Genomic DNA, 20,424 nt, shown 5'->3' on the forward strand with positions numbered 1-20,424 from the left:
TGACCATTATGTCAAGTTCATTTTTCAGATATTAAAATAAACACAGATTGGAATTACTTTTGATTGAGTCATCAAAAGTTTATGAAGGTTTATTAAGGTTTATGAAGGCTCTTCATTTGTCAAAATCAGTTTTAGTGTTCAGTAACAGTAAAAAAGCAACTATACTTTTAATATGTTTTAATCTTCCAGATGTTCGATGGTTCTAGACCGTAAATCCAGTCAGCATACAATTACTGAGTCTAATTTTTTTTTTTAATCTCTGTGTCACAAGACAATGTTATTTAATAGTTCAAAATTCATAATATAGTGGCCATAGATGTAGAACAAACTGCAAAAGCTGAAGGTAAACTATATATCCAGCATTCTGGACTTGATTCTGTAGGTATGACTGGTGCACTAGATCTTATTAAAATTCCCAGTGTAAGCAAACACTTTCAATAAAAAGTGTACAAAGTGTAGGATTTGAGGCATGGCTTAGGAAAAAAAAAGAGAACTCGAATGAAGGTCTCCTCACTGAAAAGCTTTGAAAGAAATGAAAAGCTGATTATTGTCGTTGTCGTTATTACTATGCTATTGTTATGTAAGGTTGTCTCTTGCGTTTGCCCAAAGCTATTTATTCAATAGGGACTGCACAGATGCACAGATGGTGAGAAGGTTTACTGCTACTTCAGTATAAGCACCTCGTATTGATGGATATGTTTATGTCATTGAATTATTCACACAAAGCTAGCGAAGGGCACTGAACCCAGGAAACCTGTGCTCTAAAATGCTCATTAATGCAGATACGGGAGTGAGGATTGCAGTTCTTCAGGGTAAAGTCAATGCTTTCAAAAATCAGATGGTAAACTGTTGAGGAGCTTCTATGAAACTGATCTGAATTGCTGATTCATACATATTTAGTACCTAAATGCTGTTTACAGCATCCTCTGATAATGTGATAATCTAATAGACATAAATAACATCCAGACTGTTGACTAGTTTGTGGTGGTTATATTATGACTAGTTGTTCATGTATCATGATAAATTAATTAATGAAACAAACATGGTACACTATACGCACTTATAAATAAACAATTACTATATTTATTCTCCCTGGTTTCTGAATTATGATTTAATTTTATTCAGGAATGTGGAAAATCCAGTGGGTATAAACTACAGTATTGAGAAATTAGGAGTAAATCCAGTATGTACATATATGTATATATGTATATATATATAATATAAATAATTTGCATGGCCTCGACTATACCACCGCTAACATCTGACTGAGATAAACTGTTGTCTCAGTGTCTGAATTATTAACACATCTTTGGAGACTTCACCTTTAAAATGCTGCCCTAGTAGGGGTACATATATTATTGACACATCAAAATTTAATATGCTTGTCCCTGATTTAGAAATGGTTTATGTGTATAAAAATAGTGGACAATTTTGTGAAATGTGCAGGAGTCTCCAGAAGATTGTGTCTTTCATATGAGCACATTTCCCTTAACAAATATGCAAAATTGACTGTTTCTACCAAAAAGGTGAAAAATACAGGGCAGTATGTTTTACTAAATTGGGACCAGTGATTGTGTATAAAATAATACAAACCATTTTCACCATTTCATTATTGTTTCCTGCAAAAAAAATGAGCAACATCTTTTCTGGGATTTTAGTACAGGGTGATGATAAACAAAAGCATGATGACATTTAATAGATCTGTAAAGTTACAAGAAATGTAAATGTGAACAAGAAATGTAAAGCTTATGTAAAGTTAACAAACTTTGCATCAACTTGCTAGAGCTCACTAGACACAGTTAAAGGACACTTAAAATTACGATACATGTTATGTTTCATTATTTATATATTGAACATTGAAATATTTGCACATTTTAAGTTAAGCTATTAGAAATGTTAGAACATAAACAGGTTTGTACTGGGGTTGAGAAGGTATTTAGCTGTGGGCACAGGGGTATTTGTGGTTGAGAGGTTAATAGGTTGAAAATTAAGCACAATGTTTTAACTTTAACAGTATAAACATCTTTTTTTACAAAAAAAAAAAATCCAAAGTACCTTTTGTGCTGATGTTATAAAAATAAATAAATAAATAAATAATAAGGGAAAGGCATGCACTGTAGCCATAACAACACTACCACTGAGTCCTAGCTAGTACAGGCTACCTAGCCAGTATTTATAGTTTGAAAAATCAAAGTGGAATATATTTTATAATGTGATCAATGCATGCTGCATAAATTAGCTGAACAAACTTCCTGAAATTTCCAAGGCTGAACACTGTATATACTTTTACTTGTACTTTTCCTATACTTCTGCACATAACCCATGTAGTTTTTGTGCATCTCTTATGTTCTACATTCTGCACTCAGAATTTGCAGCATTCTAATCAATATTTCCCCATACACATGTCAAACACTTCCTCACACTCCTGGGGCAAGGCCTGGCTTTCATCCGAAAGCTCGAGAAGGTACAGTGGAGGAGGAAGTATCATTTACACAGCGCTAGAAATGCAAAGTAACATTATATCAGACTGTGAGCTCTCAGTATTGATCAAGTGTCTACTGCAAGCCATCATCAAATCAATGCGGGGATTAACAGAACAAATGGAAAATGCCAAAACAATTACAGGCCGCTCCTAAAGGGCAGCAGGGCATCATGACTGACAAAGGAGTGTGGCTTCTGGAGTAGAAAACAAGCTTGGTGAAGTTCAGTATAAGTGTATCTCAAATGCTAGTATTTGAATTAGCATTCGAACAAGTAAGGTTACTGAGAATATCTAAAAGATCAGCACCAAAAAGAAAAGTCACCAAAAGACAAACAAACAAAAAACAGTATAATATGATTCAGTAGCTGGCTATTACTCTGAGAGCGAGCACATTAATTAGCTGTTAGCATGGGTGACCTTTGCATAAATCCTCAGCTAAAATGTGACAGAAGACCCACTTAATTAGTGACATCCTTTAGTATCGAATTAACCCTTAAACAACCCTTAATGAACTTTTATTTCTAAAAATTTGAAGGTTCTTCAAGGGTCTTTTAAGGGTTGATGGGAAAATTACTCGTTCTTAACATCCAAAAATGGTTATACTTAGAAAGCTTTCAATAGTTTTCGTAGACTTTAAGGGTTCCCTCAGAAAGACAAGTGAAAAACTCATAAGGGTTGCTTACAAACCTTTTTTAAATAGTGCACCATGTACCAAGACAGTTTAGTGAAATATTAAATGCCTTACAGGTTCTAGGTGCTTAAAAGAAATCAATGACCAATAATTTGTACCATACACCTACTCAGTTAATACATAAACTCTTTGAAAAAAGGATTCTTCAAAATTCTTTACGATGTCATTGGGTAATTAAGGGTTCTTAGCTTCAAAAAAATTATTCTGTTTTCAATAGGAGACTGTAGGAAACCCTACACTTGGTTGTAGGGTTCTACTTAGAACTTTTCTCCAGAGGGAAATCCAAACGGACCCATAACGGTTATTTAAAGAAGATTTTTTTTTCTAGAGCATACCAAGAACCAAGACACTCTTAGGAAAAAAGGGTTCTCAAGGGTTCTCCTTTGGATAATTATGGGCCCTTTGTTTCCAAAGGTGGTTCTCCTTTCTAAACGGAAACACTTTCTCTAGCGGGACAACCAAAGAACCATTAAGCATTTTAAATATGTTTAAACTGAGCGTTGGGCATCGACTTGAATATCTAAAGAGCCACTACATGCTGAAAATCCATCAGTATTCTGCCTTCGTGATTTGATAATGTCTGAATCATCTCAACAGCAAAAACGATTTGAAGAACCAACCTAATAGAGACACTTAACAGGTGAACACTTTAGGGTAATCAACCAATGACAGACCAGGGACAGAGGCAGGATTAGAACAGAAATAAAAGCACATGAAATGAACTCAATTGATGGCGCTTTTTCTTTTACAATATTACAGACTTTCATGTTGTCATCCAAATTTATGCCTTCTTTCTGTCTTTTTTTTGCCCCAGCATATGTTCATTGTTCATGCTTTGCAGCGCATCTGCAAAATTAATAGCGAAATTAATAGGAGATGAATTCCAACCTGACTCGTATGTGGTTCGTGCTTTCTTTTTCTGTGTGTAATTGTTTTGTTTTGCAATTTCCTTTTTTGTGAAATGCAATTTTCATCCCAGCAATTCATATTCATGTGTTGACACCAAGAGCAGTATATTAGCACCTGAGCGTGAAAATATGCTCGCATTCCATCACGGCATGAACATAATGGCTCATAACTCATTCCCATCGTTGACTTCGCTCTTCTGAGAGAAATCAGGTGATGAATGTGTAATTGCCCATGAAGGCTGCAGACTGCTGAGTGCTTCGCCCGTCATTTCGTTTGCCTGTGTTTTATTTGCTATCAGGACACCCGTGTATAATAACAGAGAGATGCTTCAGGGAGAACCGGGTGAAATATGAGTAACTGAAGGAACCAAGTGGAGATTAAACACATTGAGACACAAATGACTAGCTGTACATGAGGTGCTCTTTGGGGGGTTCTTTACAATCTGGAGCAATTAGTTGTCCCAGGCTTCCTTAAAAAAAACAAATAAAATTACAGCCTCAGGTAAGACTACTCACAAAACCTGTTCCCATGCGAAGTTCTTACGTGGAAGGAAATCTGTATACTTGAGAGTTCATTACGGGTTCATTGGATAATTTCTTTTTGTAGTTTTGTAGCTTCTTAAAAGAGTTCTACTTGGAACCCTGATAGAAAAGCACTTTGTTGTAGGGTTCTACATAGAACTTTTTCGACTGTACCATTAGTGTATGTTCTACTCTATGTAGTGAGCAAATACAGTGAACGAGAACATACAGTCTGTATATAAAGAATGGGACTACAGTCTTAAAAATGTAGAACCCTTAAAGGTTCTTTGATTGTCTTTGGTTCTATGTAGGGGCCTACAATCCACTATGTATTAACTGGGTAATTGTGTGGTATAAACTCCAAATTATTGCTATTTGTTTCTCCTTAATACCTAGAACCACTCATACATTTACAATTTAGCTAAACAGTCTTGGTGTTTGGTGCACCTTTAGAAAAATGGTTCTTTAAGTAATGCTTATGGGTTCTTTGATTGTTCCTCTGGAGAAGTTCCTTAAAGGCTGTAGACCCCTACAAAAAAGTGTTTTCCTTTAGAAAAGAAAATCACTGTTGAAAGGGAAGAAGGAGTTCTTCAAGGGTTCTTTAAGATTCAGTGGATGAGTAGGGGTTCTTAGCCATCTAAAAGGGTTCTCCTTGGAACCCTGTTAGGGATTTAGATTCAGTTCTAAGTACTAAAGAGTGTGCAGTCAGACATTATACACCTCAAAAGTGACCTACTGTATATAGTGCATTTAATTGATAAAATGGACAATACATGTAGACACAAGGTAGCTGTTCATACGGTTTTAAGGTTAATCAAGTGTTAAACAAGCATTGGGTTCTGCAGTCTCACTTTCCTGCACATTTTACCTCGACAACATTTATCTTAACCATTTTAACCTCATGAAATTTAAGTATGTTGATGTGTTAACTCTTCAGCCTGCACGTCTGAGAAATAGGCGACTCGCTACAGCTAGAAGATTCGCTTCCTTGTTAATTAGCTGTCATAAAAGTTTGGAGAGAAAAGTGGCAACACTGCATGAGTACTTTACACTGTGTTGGAGAAACACAAGATCCCAGAGGTGTCATCATATCACTGAAGCCAGAATGTTTATGCCAAAGTTTTTAATCAGAGTGGTTCTGGTGGCATGTCATAACTTACACCTGGTGGAACTCCCGCAGCTATCATTGTGAGAAGGAGTTTTGTTTTAGGTAAATTAATAAACTTTGGTTGGAACGATTCAATGGTTTTTCTCTATTTGACGGGCTCTTCTGTGAAGAAAACATGCTGACGGTTTGAAGAATAAGCTGACCAAGCACTCATCTGCTATGCTTACAGATCTTTTTTTTTTTAGTTAATTTATAATTTTGCCCATAAAAATTAATTCCTCCAATTAAAATGGTCCTCTGGTGCCCTTTTGTGCAATACAAAAACATTTTCATGCACTTTCAAGGGATCATACGTCTGAAAAGCACTCAAGTTAATAGTTATCTCTGATGTCTGAATACTGATTTGCGAAATTTCGGTTTTAAATCCTCACTACATGCATAACACAACTCTGAATACAGCTCTGTGTACCAAAAACAATCAATAGGCACTACAATACGTTTAATGTTTTAGATTAGACAAAAGTCGGCTCCATAAGTTTAGGCACCCTTCATTAACATGAGCAAAATAAATATATAAAAAGAATCCACACATCCAAGTGATATTTTAGCCAAGTGATATCCAAGTGATATAATCTTGATCATATAGGGACACTGTATAACTAAACCATAATCACTGTGTTTTGCTCTGTTTTGTATTTTATCTTTCTCTCTGCATGTATCCCAGCCATTTTCAACTGTTCCAGACTTTTTGAAACCTTATTTATTATGGCCCTGATTGTGCAGCACAATACACATCTGGCTCTTTTGTGTTGAAAGCATTTTGGTTTTCCCCTGTGATGATGGATAACAAACCAATTTTATGGTGTCTAGACAATCATATTTGGTTTCTGGAGACTGAAAGCGTTTTCTCTTTCAAGGCTTCAATTTGTCATTTTAGACATTTTTAGGGGTGTCTATTATTTTGATACATATTTTGAGAGAAAAAAGAAGCTTATATGTGATTGGTTTTCAGTTAGAGAAATGGTAGGTCTTCCATTTGAGTCAAAATTTGTATGATTTTAATATATTTTTTCTTTTTTTTTTTAATACAATAATGTATGCACATTGTCTCAAAGGTCCCAGTAATTATGGGGTTGACGGTCGGTCCTTCTTGCTTCTGTGGTAATCCCAAATAGTAGTGTTGTTCATCTTATAATAGCATCCTGATGGCTCTGTATGTCCTCACACATACATTCCAATCCTTTGCTCCCTTCATGGCCTTTTCTTTGTCTTTCTGATTCCTGTACAGTGTCCTGAAGGCTTGCGGCCTATGAAGGACGGATCAGGTTGCTATGACTACTCCGTGGGTACAGACTGTACGGATGGGTTTAATGGTGGCTGTGAGCAACTGTGTCTTCAGCAGCTCGTGCCCCTGCCGGACGATCCCACCTCCAGCAATGTGCTCATGTTCTGCGGGTGAGAACAACAAGACACCAGAGCGTATATACTTATGCATCTGAATTGTAAATCTTCCCTGGAATCATAAATAATGCCACATACATAAGAGTACACATCTACTGTTTGCATATAAAAGCCCTCCAGTTTACAATAGTTTTTTTTTTGTTGTTTTCTTTTTGTTTTTTGCAAAACCTTGAAATAATTAATCGAAAGTAGGGATGCATCAATACCAATACTGTTATCAGTATCATCCCAATACCATACGCAGTTACTCATACTGGTAAAAAAGTGCTCTGATACCAACAACTGATGTCACATGATACTACTGCTGCCTTCAAGCCCTACAGAAATATTGTTATTACGAGGTATGTTTGCATATTAACTGTTCAGTTTTTTTATTTCCTTTTAGTAAGGCTAATTCAAATTCTTGTCAATGATTATACAAATAATTGAATGAAAACAAAATAAATTTTCTCACATCTGTTTTTCAACCAAAACCACTTGAACACACACCATGTCATAATCATGACCTCTGAACTCATATGCACAAACTTATGAGGAGGACTTGAAGGCAGCATAAGTGACATAAGCCTAGTGTACATGCCATGCCACACTAATAAGCATTCATAAGCATTAAAAAAACAAAACAAAAAACTCACTAACACTGGTTTGTAGGTTTTCATGGCCACTATTTAAACCAGGAAAACATAAACAGAGCTAAATAGCAAGCTCCATGACGTCCCTTATCGAATACTAAATAGGTTATTCATAACGGTATCAATTTCAGTATCAATATTATGTATTATTATGGTATTTCTATCTGTATTATTCCCATAGTCAGTCTAAAAAAGATATCAGTGCATCCCTAATTTAATGTATGCAAAACGTCCAACCTAGAGTCTGTGGAGAAAAAAATCGACCCATGGCAGCAAGTCGAAAGCTCAATTCTCATACAGTATTAAAGCCCAGTGTTCCTCCAGTACATGGATCATCCATTTAAAGTGGTAGATAAACAAAACCACTGAATTTCCTCTCTCCTACACAAAACTAATATCAGAACAAAAAAAAATGTAATCATACAGAACACTTAAGCCCTTCAGACCCGCAGGGCTCTTTAAGTCCTGGTATAAATCCACACCGCATGGCTGTGTTTATTACCTCCTGAGAAATGAGAACTTTCCAAATTCTGCAGAGTTCTCTAAAAAGCGACTTTCATTTTGTGCTCAGCCACGACAGTCGGTGCTCGCAGCTACATTTGAAATTACATCTTATCTGTAGTCCCATACTGCGCTGTCCTTCTTCAGTGTGCCAGGATGTCTCTACTCACCAAGGCATCTGGCTTCTTTGTGTGGTGGGTGTGTGTGTGTGTGATCACTCAGGTGTGTGCAGGAATACAAGCTGGCAGCAGATGGACGCTCATGCCTTCTCCTAGCTGATAACTGCGAAGGCCCCAAGTGCCCTAAACAGGACTCCCGCTTCAACGACACGCTCTTCAGCGAAATGCTGCACGGCTACAACAACAAGACACAAGAGGTCAACCTGGGTCAAGTGTTTCAGATGACCTTCCGGTAAGCATTAAAGGTTCACTTAATTAACTGCAGCATTAATACATCAGAAGGAACGTTAACCATGCGGTTAACTTTAACTAAAGGGAAGTGTTCATAGAGCTACATGAAACCTCATTTACAACTGACATAAGCATACATAAACATCTATAAAGGTATAAAATGCTTATTCAGCATTAATACAGCATGTTAACTAAAGTGGTTACATTTTACTAAAGGGAAGCATTCATAGGGCTACTTGAAATTATAGCTTAATAAGGCATTAATAATGTTATCCAAATCAATAACTAATGTTAGTTAAAGGAACCTATATATAAAACTTAAAACTTTTTACTTTTCTTTTTTTTCTACTCTTCACAATAATCCTAACCAATCAGAGCTCTTAATGTGGGAATTTTGTCACATCGTGTTATGAGAAGCAGTGAATCGATGACTGCGTTAAACTGTAGTCCTAAATGTTATGGGTAAGAGTTAATCCCAGCACTCTTCAGCCTTTAAAAAGCCATTCTGGCCTCTCTGATAATCAAGACGAATGTCGCGTGTGATGTGAGACCTCTACAATCTCACACACTGACGCCTTCTGTCTGGCTTTGGCTCAGATCCGGCACTGGGATTTATTCACTGTGTCGTACGGTTTCGACATTTATGTGCTGGATACTGGCGTGGATGCGGCTGTGATTATCCCCGAGAAGCATGCTAGTTTATAGAGGCAAAGAAAGCCATGAATCAGAGACAAGTTAAATAGCTGTTCAAAGAAATGGCTAGTTATATTCATGCTAGTCTTGTTTTCCAGACGAAAACTGGAACTCGAATCAAATAATAAATCCATAATAAATCCACATTCTCAGATGTGCATTGTGGAATATTCTCTATCAAGCCCATATTCATAAATTGCACACATAAATTGCACTAAAACGGTACTTATAATTCTTCATAAGTTGGTAACAAGTCCTTTTAAACATTTTTTAAAACTATAATAATAATAATAATAATAATAATAATAATAATGCCTCTTAAAGCTCCAAGAATGTTGTATAACATTGCTATAAATAATTCCTTGATAGCTTATAATCATGTTGTAACACATCACACTATTCATTATAACATTTATAACTAATTATTATTTATAATTAATAATGTCCTGTGACTCATTATAAAGCGTCTGTAGTATGTATTATCAGTTATAAGACATTATAAAAAATTATATTACAACACTTAATTCTTGATTTAATAAATTAATAGATTTTTTTTAATAGAAAATTATGTTTTCACATTCAAAAATGACAAAAAAATGATATGCAGCATCAAGCTAGATTCCTGTCCCAAGGTTAATTGGTGCTACTTATGACTTTTTGTAATTAATCTGGAATTAAGTGTTAAATGTAAATAAATACTGTATTAATACCTACAAATAATGAGGAATTTAACTTATTCAGTTTACATAATGCACTCAGATGACATTTTAAATGTTTTTATAGTTTTTAATAAATGCTACAATTGCTTTATAATTATTCACAGGTCATTATCAGTTATACATTTTGGTCAGTACATCATATGATATTATAATGATGGTGTTACCACATGATTATAATAATTTATAGCACATTATTAGAGCTTTATGAGGCATCATGTTTATAAAAATGATCAGAAACCATCATTACCTTACAAAGAATTATAGAGTTAGATTGACATGGATGTGGGCTTAATAGAAAATATTCTATGCTAAAAGCAACAATAGTTTTCTCCTGGAAATCAAGACTAGCAGCTATGAAATGTTTTCAGCTGTGCCTTGTCGAATGAAACATTTTTGCTAATAACGTCACTAAGCGTAAGTTTTAAAGATGAACGTGCTTGTGGCCAGGGACAACATACAACTTAATGGCAAAATTGATCAGATTTCACCAGTAAATTCCAGCGAAATTGTCCTAGTCTTAGAAGGCCACAGTACAAAGACTAACTCAAGGCTATAACAGCGCTAGCTTGGGCCGGTAACAATGCTAATACAGGTAGCTTTCTGGATGAACCACACTGATTAAACTGAATAAATGAATGCATACAGTATTAGAAGGAGCTTGGTCTTTATAAAGCATGGCCATGAAACTCAAAATGTTTCTGAATGTATTCATCAGAATGTGCTTGGAATTCGCTAAAGTATTTTCCCTTTTTTCTTTATGTTGAATGGTTCGTGAGGCATAAAGCAGAGTGAAAGTTAAAGCACTGCATTCCTCACAGGAATTCAATTTTCTAAGTGGTCTAGAATGATACTAGTAATGGTTTGAGCTATTTAACATTCTTAAAGTGCCAAGTGATTTGGTTGGATTATGGAAAAAAAAGTGATAAGAATGCAAAGTGAGCATGATTAACAGAACCAAGGGTATTTAAAAATGACTAGTTCTGAAAGAAATGAACTTAAGCTAGCAAAGTAACCATTTAAAGGAATAATCTAGCAAAAAATGCTACTAATGCTAAATATACAAGTCCCTCAATGATTAGCACTCTGAGTGTTGGATGTCACGTTTTCAGGTTCTCTTATTCACGGATGTCAGGTTCTCGGATCACTCTAATTAAAACAACAGACAGAGTATAAACACTGAGAAAGGTTTTGGAGGTTGCTGAAGTCCTCGGGATTTGCGACACACAGTACTTTGTCTCTTCATGCTCTTTAAATTGTCAGTGAAAGTGGAACTGACCCCGGTACATTCGTTTTCGTCCCAGGCGGGCCGTCCTCGCCGACTCACACGCTGATAATAGCTATTGAGTTATTTCCAGTGAGTCTTCAACCTTGGTCCAGACACACACACACACACACACACACACACACACATCTGTCACACTTTCATTTCTCATTTTAACAGATCACGGCTCTTTCTGCTTTTTATTTTAACAGATCGCACCGGCAACATCGAAGCACTGCATTCTCATCAGAAAGCTTGACACGTTAGGTTGTTTTGTTAGGGTTTATTAATAACCGGAGCTTCAGTGTGGAGAAAGATTAATGTTGTGGGATTAGAGAATGCATTCGGTTGCATTGTTGAATTATGGAGATGTTTGTCTGGAAGATTGGAGGTAGTGTAGCTAAATGTAGGCCATGAAGTCAGTGGAGAAACACACTGTGATTCATTTAACCCTAGAAATGAACTGTCACAGCCTCCTCTTTTATAAAGATTTTGTTTGATAGTTTAGTAGTCTGAGCCTCATATACTGTATATGTGATATCTTTTGTATCCTTTTCTGGCCACAAGCTTCAGGATCTTGTAGATTGCAATCTAATTGGCTTTTCCGTGTACACCAGTACATTTGGTACTCCAGTTTCTGATGGAAAAACACAGTAAAACTGTTTAGGAGCCAACCAGCACAACCTTCTCTTTAACTGGAGATATAGTGATATCTTTTGTACATGTTTCTGGCCCCGAGCTTCAGGATCTTGTTTTCAAATTGTTGAAATTTGTCCTTTGTTTTCTTTTCTGTCTTATAAAAAGGTTAAGGAGTTCCTTGTGGTGAACGTTGATAGAACATGTTAGCTAGTCAGCTTCCAGTTTTTTTTTTTTGCCAATACATTTCACTTCCGGTGCACTTCAACAGTGGAATAAAAATGGCGAGGTATTTTTCTTGTAATTTATTTTCATCTATTTTCTTAAGGAAGAAAATAATAAATAAATAAATAAAAAGGAAATGTTATTCAGGAACACACATTAACATTTCTTTTTTAAATCTCACCCTTCAGGGCTTCTGTAGCTAAAAGAAATGTTGAGAAACCTCACAGCTGGGAATTTTATTTCTCAAAGCTACACTTGTGTTTGATGAATGACTGACCCTTATTGACTTGACCTGTGAATGAGCATCATTTCCCTTGAATGATGCTCACGTTGTTCTATTCAGGGCCACGGAAAAGAACAGGAAAGATGAGTGTCATCCATCAAGTAGTGATGACTCGCATCCCTGTATGGGTCTGGTCCAATCTGAACCCGATCTTCAAAACAGCATGAGGACGTGAATGAGCCTCGGTGCTCGATCTGCACTCGAGCACGCGGTTTTCTTACAGCAAAGACATGACAAAAAAAAGAGCCTGCCAAATAGCACCCTTTCTTCCAAAATGAAATAACACCTCAGAATACAATTCAGAGAGAGCTCTCCTCAGCAGGGCTGACAACAAATACAGAGAGGGGTTTTTTCTTTTCTTTTCTTTTCTTTTCTTTTTGCTGCAATATAGCACACCTCTGAATAGAAGAAAAACAACCAAAAACCTGCGGCTAAATTTCTGACACATTTTAATCTGCATTTTTTCTTTCTTGTTTTGCTTTTTTTAAATTTTTTTTTTACATTTTTTTATTTATTTATTTTTTTAGCTTAACAGACCACATAAAGACCGCATTCTCATTAGCGATTTGAAATGTACAGTTTGACATGTTTGGATATTTTTTAGGATTCATTAATGACATTTAGAAAGATTAATATAGTGGGATTAGCGAAATCAGTCGGTTGTATTGTTGCATTATGTAGATGTTTAGATGATGTAGGCCATGAATCCAATAGAGAGATGCAGAAAACAGGAACATATTCAGACCCTGATTTATATAAACTTTCTGTGTGTAAAAACACATACGAACTCGATGACATGCTTAAAAAGCTTGAGCAAAATAACACGTCCAATTTGCGTTTCTATCTAAAAACGGCAGAATACCAGGTATGATCAATGCACATAGATTTATATAGAATTTATAATCTATCATAATACATTTATAAGGTGTTATATGTATTGTTAGGATTATTTATGCTAATGCATTACACTTTAGAGCAGTGTCTATTATGCATTATGAATTGTTAATAAGTACTGTACAGTAGTACATGCTTTAATTGCATGGTGAGGCGGAGAAAACTTGGTGAAGTAGAGCCAAGTAAAGAGAGAGAGAGAGAGAGAGAGAGAGAGAGAGAGAGCACCCTGAGGCAATGATATTAACTAGAAAGCTTTCTGAATATCTCAACACGCTGCTGAGGATGAGGTCTGGTTAGTGCGCTCAAGCGTAATGTGAAAACTAAAAGACATGATTTTACAAAGGAAATACAAATTGCTCATTTTAATAACTATGGATAAAGAAATATGTTAGGCAAAACGAGCTGCTCGTAATTCTGAAAGAAACAGATTATATTAAATGAAATGGCATAAACAGTAACACTTTCTCGTAGAAGTAGAACCATTTTTTTGAACACTTATTTATCCAGTGAAGCCTGAGAGTACATTTAACATTTATCTTCTGACGTGGCAGTACCGCAAAAATGTCAACGGAGAAAGGGATAGAATCACTAACAGTTTGACCTTCATTGAAAATCCAAATGTTATGAATATGCAAATTAACATGGCCTGTATTTGCATACAGACACCTGTTAGCGCTTACATTATGATATAAGAGAATGTTGTGCTGTTATAGGAAGATCATCAACAACAAGGTGGTGTGATGAAGAGGAGTTACTGCCTTAATGTTAATTATTTTCCTATAACAGCATATATAGTTATATTCCCTCACCAGCCTCTCTTTTTCCTCTCTCTTGAGGTTAGTAAGCATGTCATGTTACCACATTGCTCTGTCCTGAAATCTTACAGCTTTACCACTGACACTGGAGCCTCCTTCTATAAATGTTAACAAAAAACCCCTACAAGTGTGTACTGCACTATTGTCAGAGCTGCTGTTATAGAAAATTATTCAACACCTTCTGACCAATCAGATTAGAGAATTCAACAACTCTGTGGTATAATACACAACAACACCTTCGATCATAGCAAAAGGTTGGCTGAAATGTGAGATTTTCAACATTTCGTTCCATCCAAAAGGATTTCATCATAAAAAAAAAACATTAAAATTGAATAAAAAATAAATGTTTTATTATGTTTAAGGATACTTGAACTCCTGATATCTCCCTGTACACTGTTACAAAGTTTCTGCCATGGGCATGGTATCTATCTCTATACAATGATGGTTTTCACCCACTGGGACACTGATTTATTTATTGCCCTCACTTCCTCTGGAGCAAGGCCCGGTTAAGTGTTTCGCTCAAGGAGATGATGGCAAAAGCAGGTGAGATCGTATTAGTAGCTTCATGGACATGTTCCCTGCATACCCTGCGAGTGTATTCTGCTCCCAAGGCCTTTTCCATAATCATACACCAGCCAGGAGAGAACTCCTCAAGGACTGGATTTAAGTCCACAGCAAAAGCAGCAGAAATGCTGGTCTGAATCTTATTTAATTCCCAACACACACACACACACACACTCGAGTGCGATGGGGGAGTTGTGTGTAATTAGACTGTTGGTCGTAAGCAAAGGCTTATGTAGCCGGCTGATAATAATAAAAAAAAGGCCTCTAGGAAGCACTGAATCATTACGGGACTGGAAATCAAAATGAGAATGTGCCGCATAAATTAACATGGTGTGTAAATTTGAATAAATTAGCACGTGCATGTCGGTTTGACCGTTTCAGATCAGCGCATATGTTGCAGATTAATGTGAAAAAGACTGCAGTCACCTAAATCACACTCATTCTTTTTACTTTAGATGTTGCCAAATAAACCAGTGCATTCACAAAGCATAATGAATCTGCATTATTAACGTTAGCATTAGCAGTAATATCCTCATATTAACAAACCTTCATTCACTGGGTGTTGTGAAAAAATTCAAAGGAGGGATTTTGGTTATGGAGGAAAAAAAAAAGATAAACCTAATTAAAAATGCTGAGTTAGCACTGAAAAGTTATTACATCACAAAATATAAGAGCCAGTCAGATCTCAATATGCAAATGAATGCGATTATTTTTTGTTTTTGAATCTCTTTTGAATGAATATACCTAATTGTGAGATTATTGTATATTAAATAAAGAGTAAAGATAAAGATGTTTCAGACTCTTTTTAGATGCTTTTACTCTTTTCAAGCTTTCTCCTTCTATTGGCACATAATGCTTAAAATTAGAAAAGTGTGGAGAAAAAAAGTTTACAAATCGTTTTTATAATCATACATTTGGTTTATTGTAAACAATACAAAAAAGGCTGTATACTGAAGACTTACCAAAGTATATTGTCCAGAAGTTAGTTTAAGGTCAAGGTCAAATGAAAACTGTAGCAATGCTGAGGCCAGACTTCAAACCTGATGGTCAGAGCAGTGTGTGTGTGTGTGTGTGTGTGTGTGTGTGTGTGTGTGTGTGTTCATGCTGCTGTGGTCAGATGTGAAGGGATTAGTGCAGATTTAATACCAAAGCATCAGAGAGCACTAGCATGTGGACCTAAGCTAAGTCCCTCCATCAAGGGCAAAATGGTGCATAACTATTAACAATTAAAATATTTATGTTTGAGATTAATCAAATGAAACATCTTTATAATTGGGACTTCGCTTTATATCCGTCCATTACTCTTATTTTTTCACATTTAGTGCCAAACTAAAGTTTTTCATGTAGTTGATCCTGATCTTAACTAAACCTAGAAATGGAAAAATATATTTTTCAGACAGTTAGCCAGGGTTTTCACTTTTGGAAATGAACAAAATTCATTTAAAAAGAGCATTTTATTAAGCAGCCGCTCTCCACCCACACATGCTGACCGTCCTCTCATGCTGCGATTCTTTAACTTGCACCAATGCTTGCCAGTTTCTCTGACCTGTTAATCATTTTCATGAAAAGAAAGATTACACATTATCATCTCCTGCTCCGCTTTTGCATATGCTGCAGCGTGCATTAGCAATAACACATCAAGCTCAAGACACATAGTTTTGTGTGGGCTTTTTGTACGGTTGGGGAACTTTTTCAGTGCCTGAAGGACTGCGACGGCACTAAATTCAGTTATAAACATGACAGCAACCGAGTCCTGGTGTAATTAGACTGTTGGCTTATGCAGCAGGGAGGTTTTTTTAAAAAAGCCTCAAGGAAGCATCGAATCGATATGAGACTGGAAAACAAAATGAGAATGTGGTGTTTAAGTTAAAATGAATCAAGTCACAAAGTGCATATAGCTCTAAAACACTTGGGGGCATGCTGTTATAGGAAAATAACCAACAACAGCGTGGTGTGATGAAGTGGAGTTACTGTTACCATCCTGAAGTTTCTCAAAACAGCTCGTCCCAAAGTATTTTTATTCCGTTTACAACACAGCAATATGCCAACCATTATAATTGTTTATTTATTAAATAATGTCTTTTTTTTTTTTTATCCATTTATAGTACAGGAAATTGTGGAACATCCATGAAACAAGTTAGTTCCTGTTATTAATTACGTTATAGCAGCTATAAGCAGTTGTTCCCTCACCAGCCTCTATTTTTTCTCTTACCTTTGATTATTACAAAGCGCTGACACTGGAGACTCCTTCCATAAATATGTGTTAGTTGTTACCATAGAAACGATAGTGTATAAGAATGAGCGTGTTAATATAAACCTGTGCTTTGTAATCGCACTACAGTCAGAGCTGCTGTTAGAAATCATAAATCTCTTACTAATCAAAATCCAGAGTTCAGTGTTAGTCAAAAAAATCCAATGCAATCCAAAACAGGTCTAGACAAATAAATGAATAATTAAAAGGAGAAAAAGTTAGAGTGTGTCTCTGGTAGCTGATGCGCTACAATGGCTGAACTGCATTATTGGTAGATTTAACACAACACACTTAGGAGGTGCTCTTTCACTGTTTAGTCGCCATTTTGTCAGTTTTAGTTATCATTGCCTTCTATGGAGTTTTGTGGGTGTGGCTAAAAGTAAATCAGCTTATTAACATGCAAACACGATTACAAAGAAAATGCTACTAAAGTTTACCAAAGTTTTAAAATAAGGCACAATGGTATGATATGCTATAAATCTTTACACTTATTATAGATAGTTCCATTCCATTCAGTTTTCACTTTAAGCCAAAATGCTGATATCCAGCTTTGTTCATTTTCTTTCACATTAATATGCTGTATAATTATTTAATATTATTTATTATATTTAATTCATTATTAATGAATCCAGAAAACAGATGTATAAACTTTACATGACAACAGTCGTGGCCTAATGGATAGAGAGTCGGACTTGCAACCCGAAGGTGAACCTGAAGGTCGTGGGGTCGAGTCTCAGGTCCAGCAGGGATTGTAGGTGGGGGGAGTGAATGACCAGCGCTCTCTTCCACCCTCAATACCACGACTGAGGTGAGACCCTTGAGCAAGGCACCGAACCCCCAACTGCTCCCCGGGCGCCACAGCAAAAAGGCTGCCCACTGCTCCGGGTGTGTGTTCACGGTGTGTGTGTGTTCACTACTGTGTGTGTGCACTTGGATGGGTTAAATGCAGAGCACAAATTCCTAGTATGGGTTACCTTACTTGGCCAAAAGTCACTTCACTTCACTTACATCATCTGTTGGGACTCCAATGTGCAAATTTATATCTGTTTCATTCAGATCATTATTCCACTCAGTTTAGCAATTAAGCACTGCCGTTTCTACATGAGCAATGACTGCTGGCTGGAAAAAAAAATAGATATTTTTAATTTACTGTGAATTCTGGGAATGCTAAACTGAGTTCAGTACCCCCTGGGAAAATGAACATTTCTGCCATGCCACCTGTTTCCCTCTCGTCTCTCTGTTTTTTTAATTTATTAAATCACCTGTTGTTGTTTTTTTTCCTACTTCTGTGTGTCTCGGTTTGATAAGATCCAAGGTCGCAGCTCTTGGCATTCACTATCAGCTCTCTGCTATCTTGATATAATAGAAGTAAAATCACATTTAATTAGCGTATTCATTCCAGCGAGTGACACACAGACGCGCAAATGTAATTTTTATCAAATTTGCACATGCACAACAGAACAAGTGTTGTGCTCAGTGAGAGGACCTTCAGGCCACGTCATAGCCGTCTTCATTCATCAGCACTACTAACGCACTTCGCAATGAGACTTCGGGGGAGAGAAAAGTGGGTTTTTTTCTTTTTTTGTGTGTGTATTGAGCTGCCAGACAAAACAATCTCTCTCTCTCTCTCTCTCTCTCTCTCTCTCTGGATATCAAGCTTTCTTATTTTTACTTAAGGTTCATTTGGTGACATACATTATGCTCCATTAAAGTTCTGACTCATGATATGATTTCTGTTTAGCAGCATGACAACATCTGTAACAGTACTATATTCATTATGGCCACATTATGAATGCAGTTTTATGATTGGCTGGTTTATGCTTTTTTTTTTCTCTGCAGTTAGAGTGTTCTGTCTTACCATTTAGTGAGAAATTTTCTATGCATATTATAAAATAAATCTGAAAATTAAATATGCCATAAATATACTTTTTTTTTTATTAAGGAATAAGCTTTTAGAAATCACAGGCTTCATTAGACTTAGACATGGAATCTTAAACATCTAAATGTCAAATGTAAGTAAGGATTAAAACACTGCATGTTGTGCAGTTATAGGAAAATAATCAACAATGGGGTGGTGCGATGAAGCAGAGTTACTGTTACCACCTCGTAGTTAATTATTTTCCTAAAATAACTCCCCCTGAAGTGTTTATCCATCTTATACCACAGCAATTATTCAACAATTATAACTTTTTATTAATTAACAAATGACACACCATACTTTTTATCCATTTATCATTAAATTTTAAGTTATCACTTAAGTTATAGAAGCTATAAACAGTAATTCCATCACCATGCTCTCTGTTTTTCTCTCTCTCGAAGTTAATAAGACAAAAATTGTTATGTTAAGCTGGTCACGTAACTAAGAAACCAGAAACCTGGTGAAAACGTCCAGGGCTATTTTACTAAGGCTCTACGCAGGATCATGTCTTTCACATAAGCAAAATAAGAATGCAATTTTGAATACTTCTGTAGCAGGAAAGTGTTTTACTAAGCCAGAAAGTCACTTCCTGAATGGTGCAAAATAATATGACCGAAAAGCAGGTATTAAATTCGCAGAAGTCCATGTCTGCCAGAATTATCTTCTTCACAAGGTTTTAATAATGAACATGTTTTATCAAGAGTATGCAAAATAAGTTAATATAACAAAATAACAAAGTAATCAAACTTTTTTAATGACTTAATATGAGTGTGGCAAAGCTTGTTTCAGATTTGAAATTCAAGACACATTCACAGTGATGCATTTAAATAAACTGTGAAAAGGGTTTAATTCAGACGTATCTTAAGCACTGTTTCTATTTTGCATTCATATTTTTTATGCATTTCACAGCCTTTAATTGTGTTGTATCACATTTGTGTTTGGTAAAGTTTACCTTCTTCTCCTCTTGTCATGGCTTTCAAGAACTAACAGCACAAGTAAAAACCTCTTGACATACCGCATCATGCAATTATTCTTTCTACGAATCACAATAAAGAGCTTCAGCCCTCTACTGGTCATTTTAGGAACTGTGCCTCGCCACCAAACAGCCAGTTCATGTCAACAGCACTTTATATACTCGTTAAATCACAGCTCGTCTTTCTGCGACTGCGTTTACAAGCTAGCGTGTCATGCTTGTCCTCCGCCATTGCCCCGGCAGCTGGTTAACGGTGAGATGAGATCGTAGGCCATTACTTTTAGTGTAATAAATGTTCTGGATGGACGATGAGATTGGGTCAGTCATGCCTGACCCTAATGGGTGACCACTTTACCATCTGTGAATGGACAGATGAGTGAAGAAAAAATAGAGGACAACATCTTGAGGTGAAGGTGGAGGAGAGAGATGAGGAAATACTGAAAGAAGATATGAGGAGTATTGCGGTTAAAGAAAAAA

The 20,424-nt window shown here is 36.1% G+C and overlaps 1 protein-coding gene across 3 annotated transcripts in view; it reads left to right on the forward strand.

Annotated features, from left to right (window-relative positions):
* Positions 1-20,424, forward strand: part of LOC113531323 (astrotactin-2) — a 371,532-nt gene that overhangs the window by 267,606 nt on the left and 83,502 nt on the right. For all 3 annotated transcript variants that reach the window (XM_026921980.3, XM_053230640.1, XM_053230641.1), the window contains 2 exons: positions 7,000-7,166; positions 8,528-8,716. In XM_026921980.3, coding sequence (XP_026777781.1) covers positions 7,000-7,166; positions 8,528-8,716 — 356 coding nt within the window. The remainder of the gene's footprint in view (positions 1-6,999; positions 7,167-8,527; positions 8,717-20,424) is intronic.

The sequence above is a fragment of the Pangasianodon hypophthalmus genome, chromosome 27, assembly GCF_027358585.1.
Source record: "Pangasianodon hypophthalmus isolate fPanHyp1 chromosome 27, fPanHyp1.pri, whole genome shotgun sequence".
Lineage (NCBI taxonomy): Eukaryota > Metazoa > Chordata > Actinopteri > Siluriformes > Pangasiidae > Pangasianodon > Pangasianodon hypophthalmus.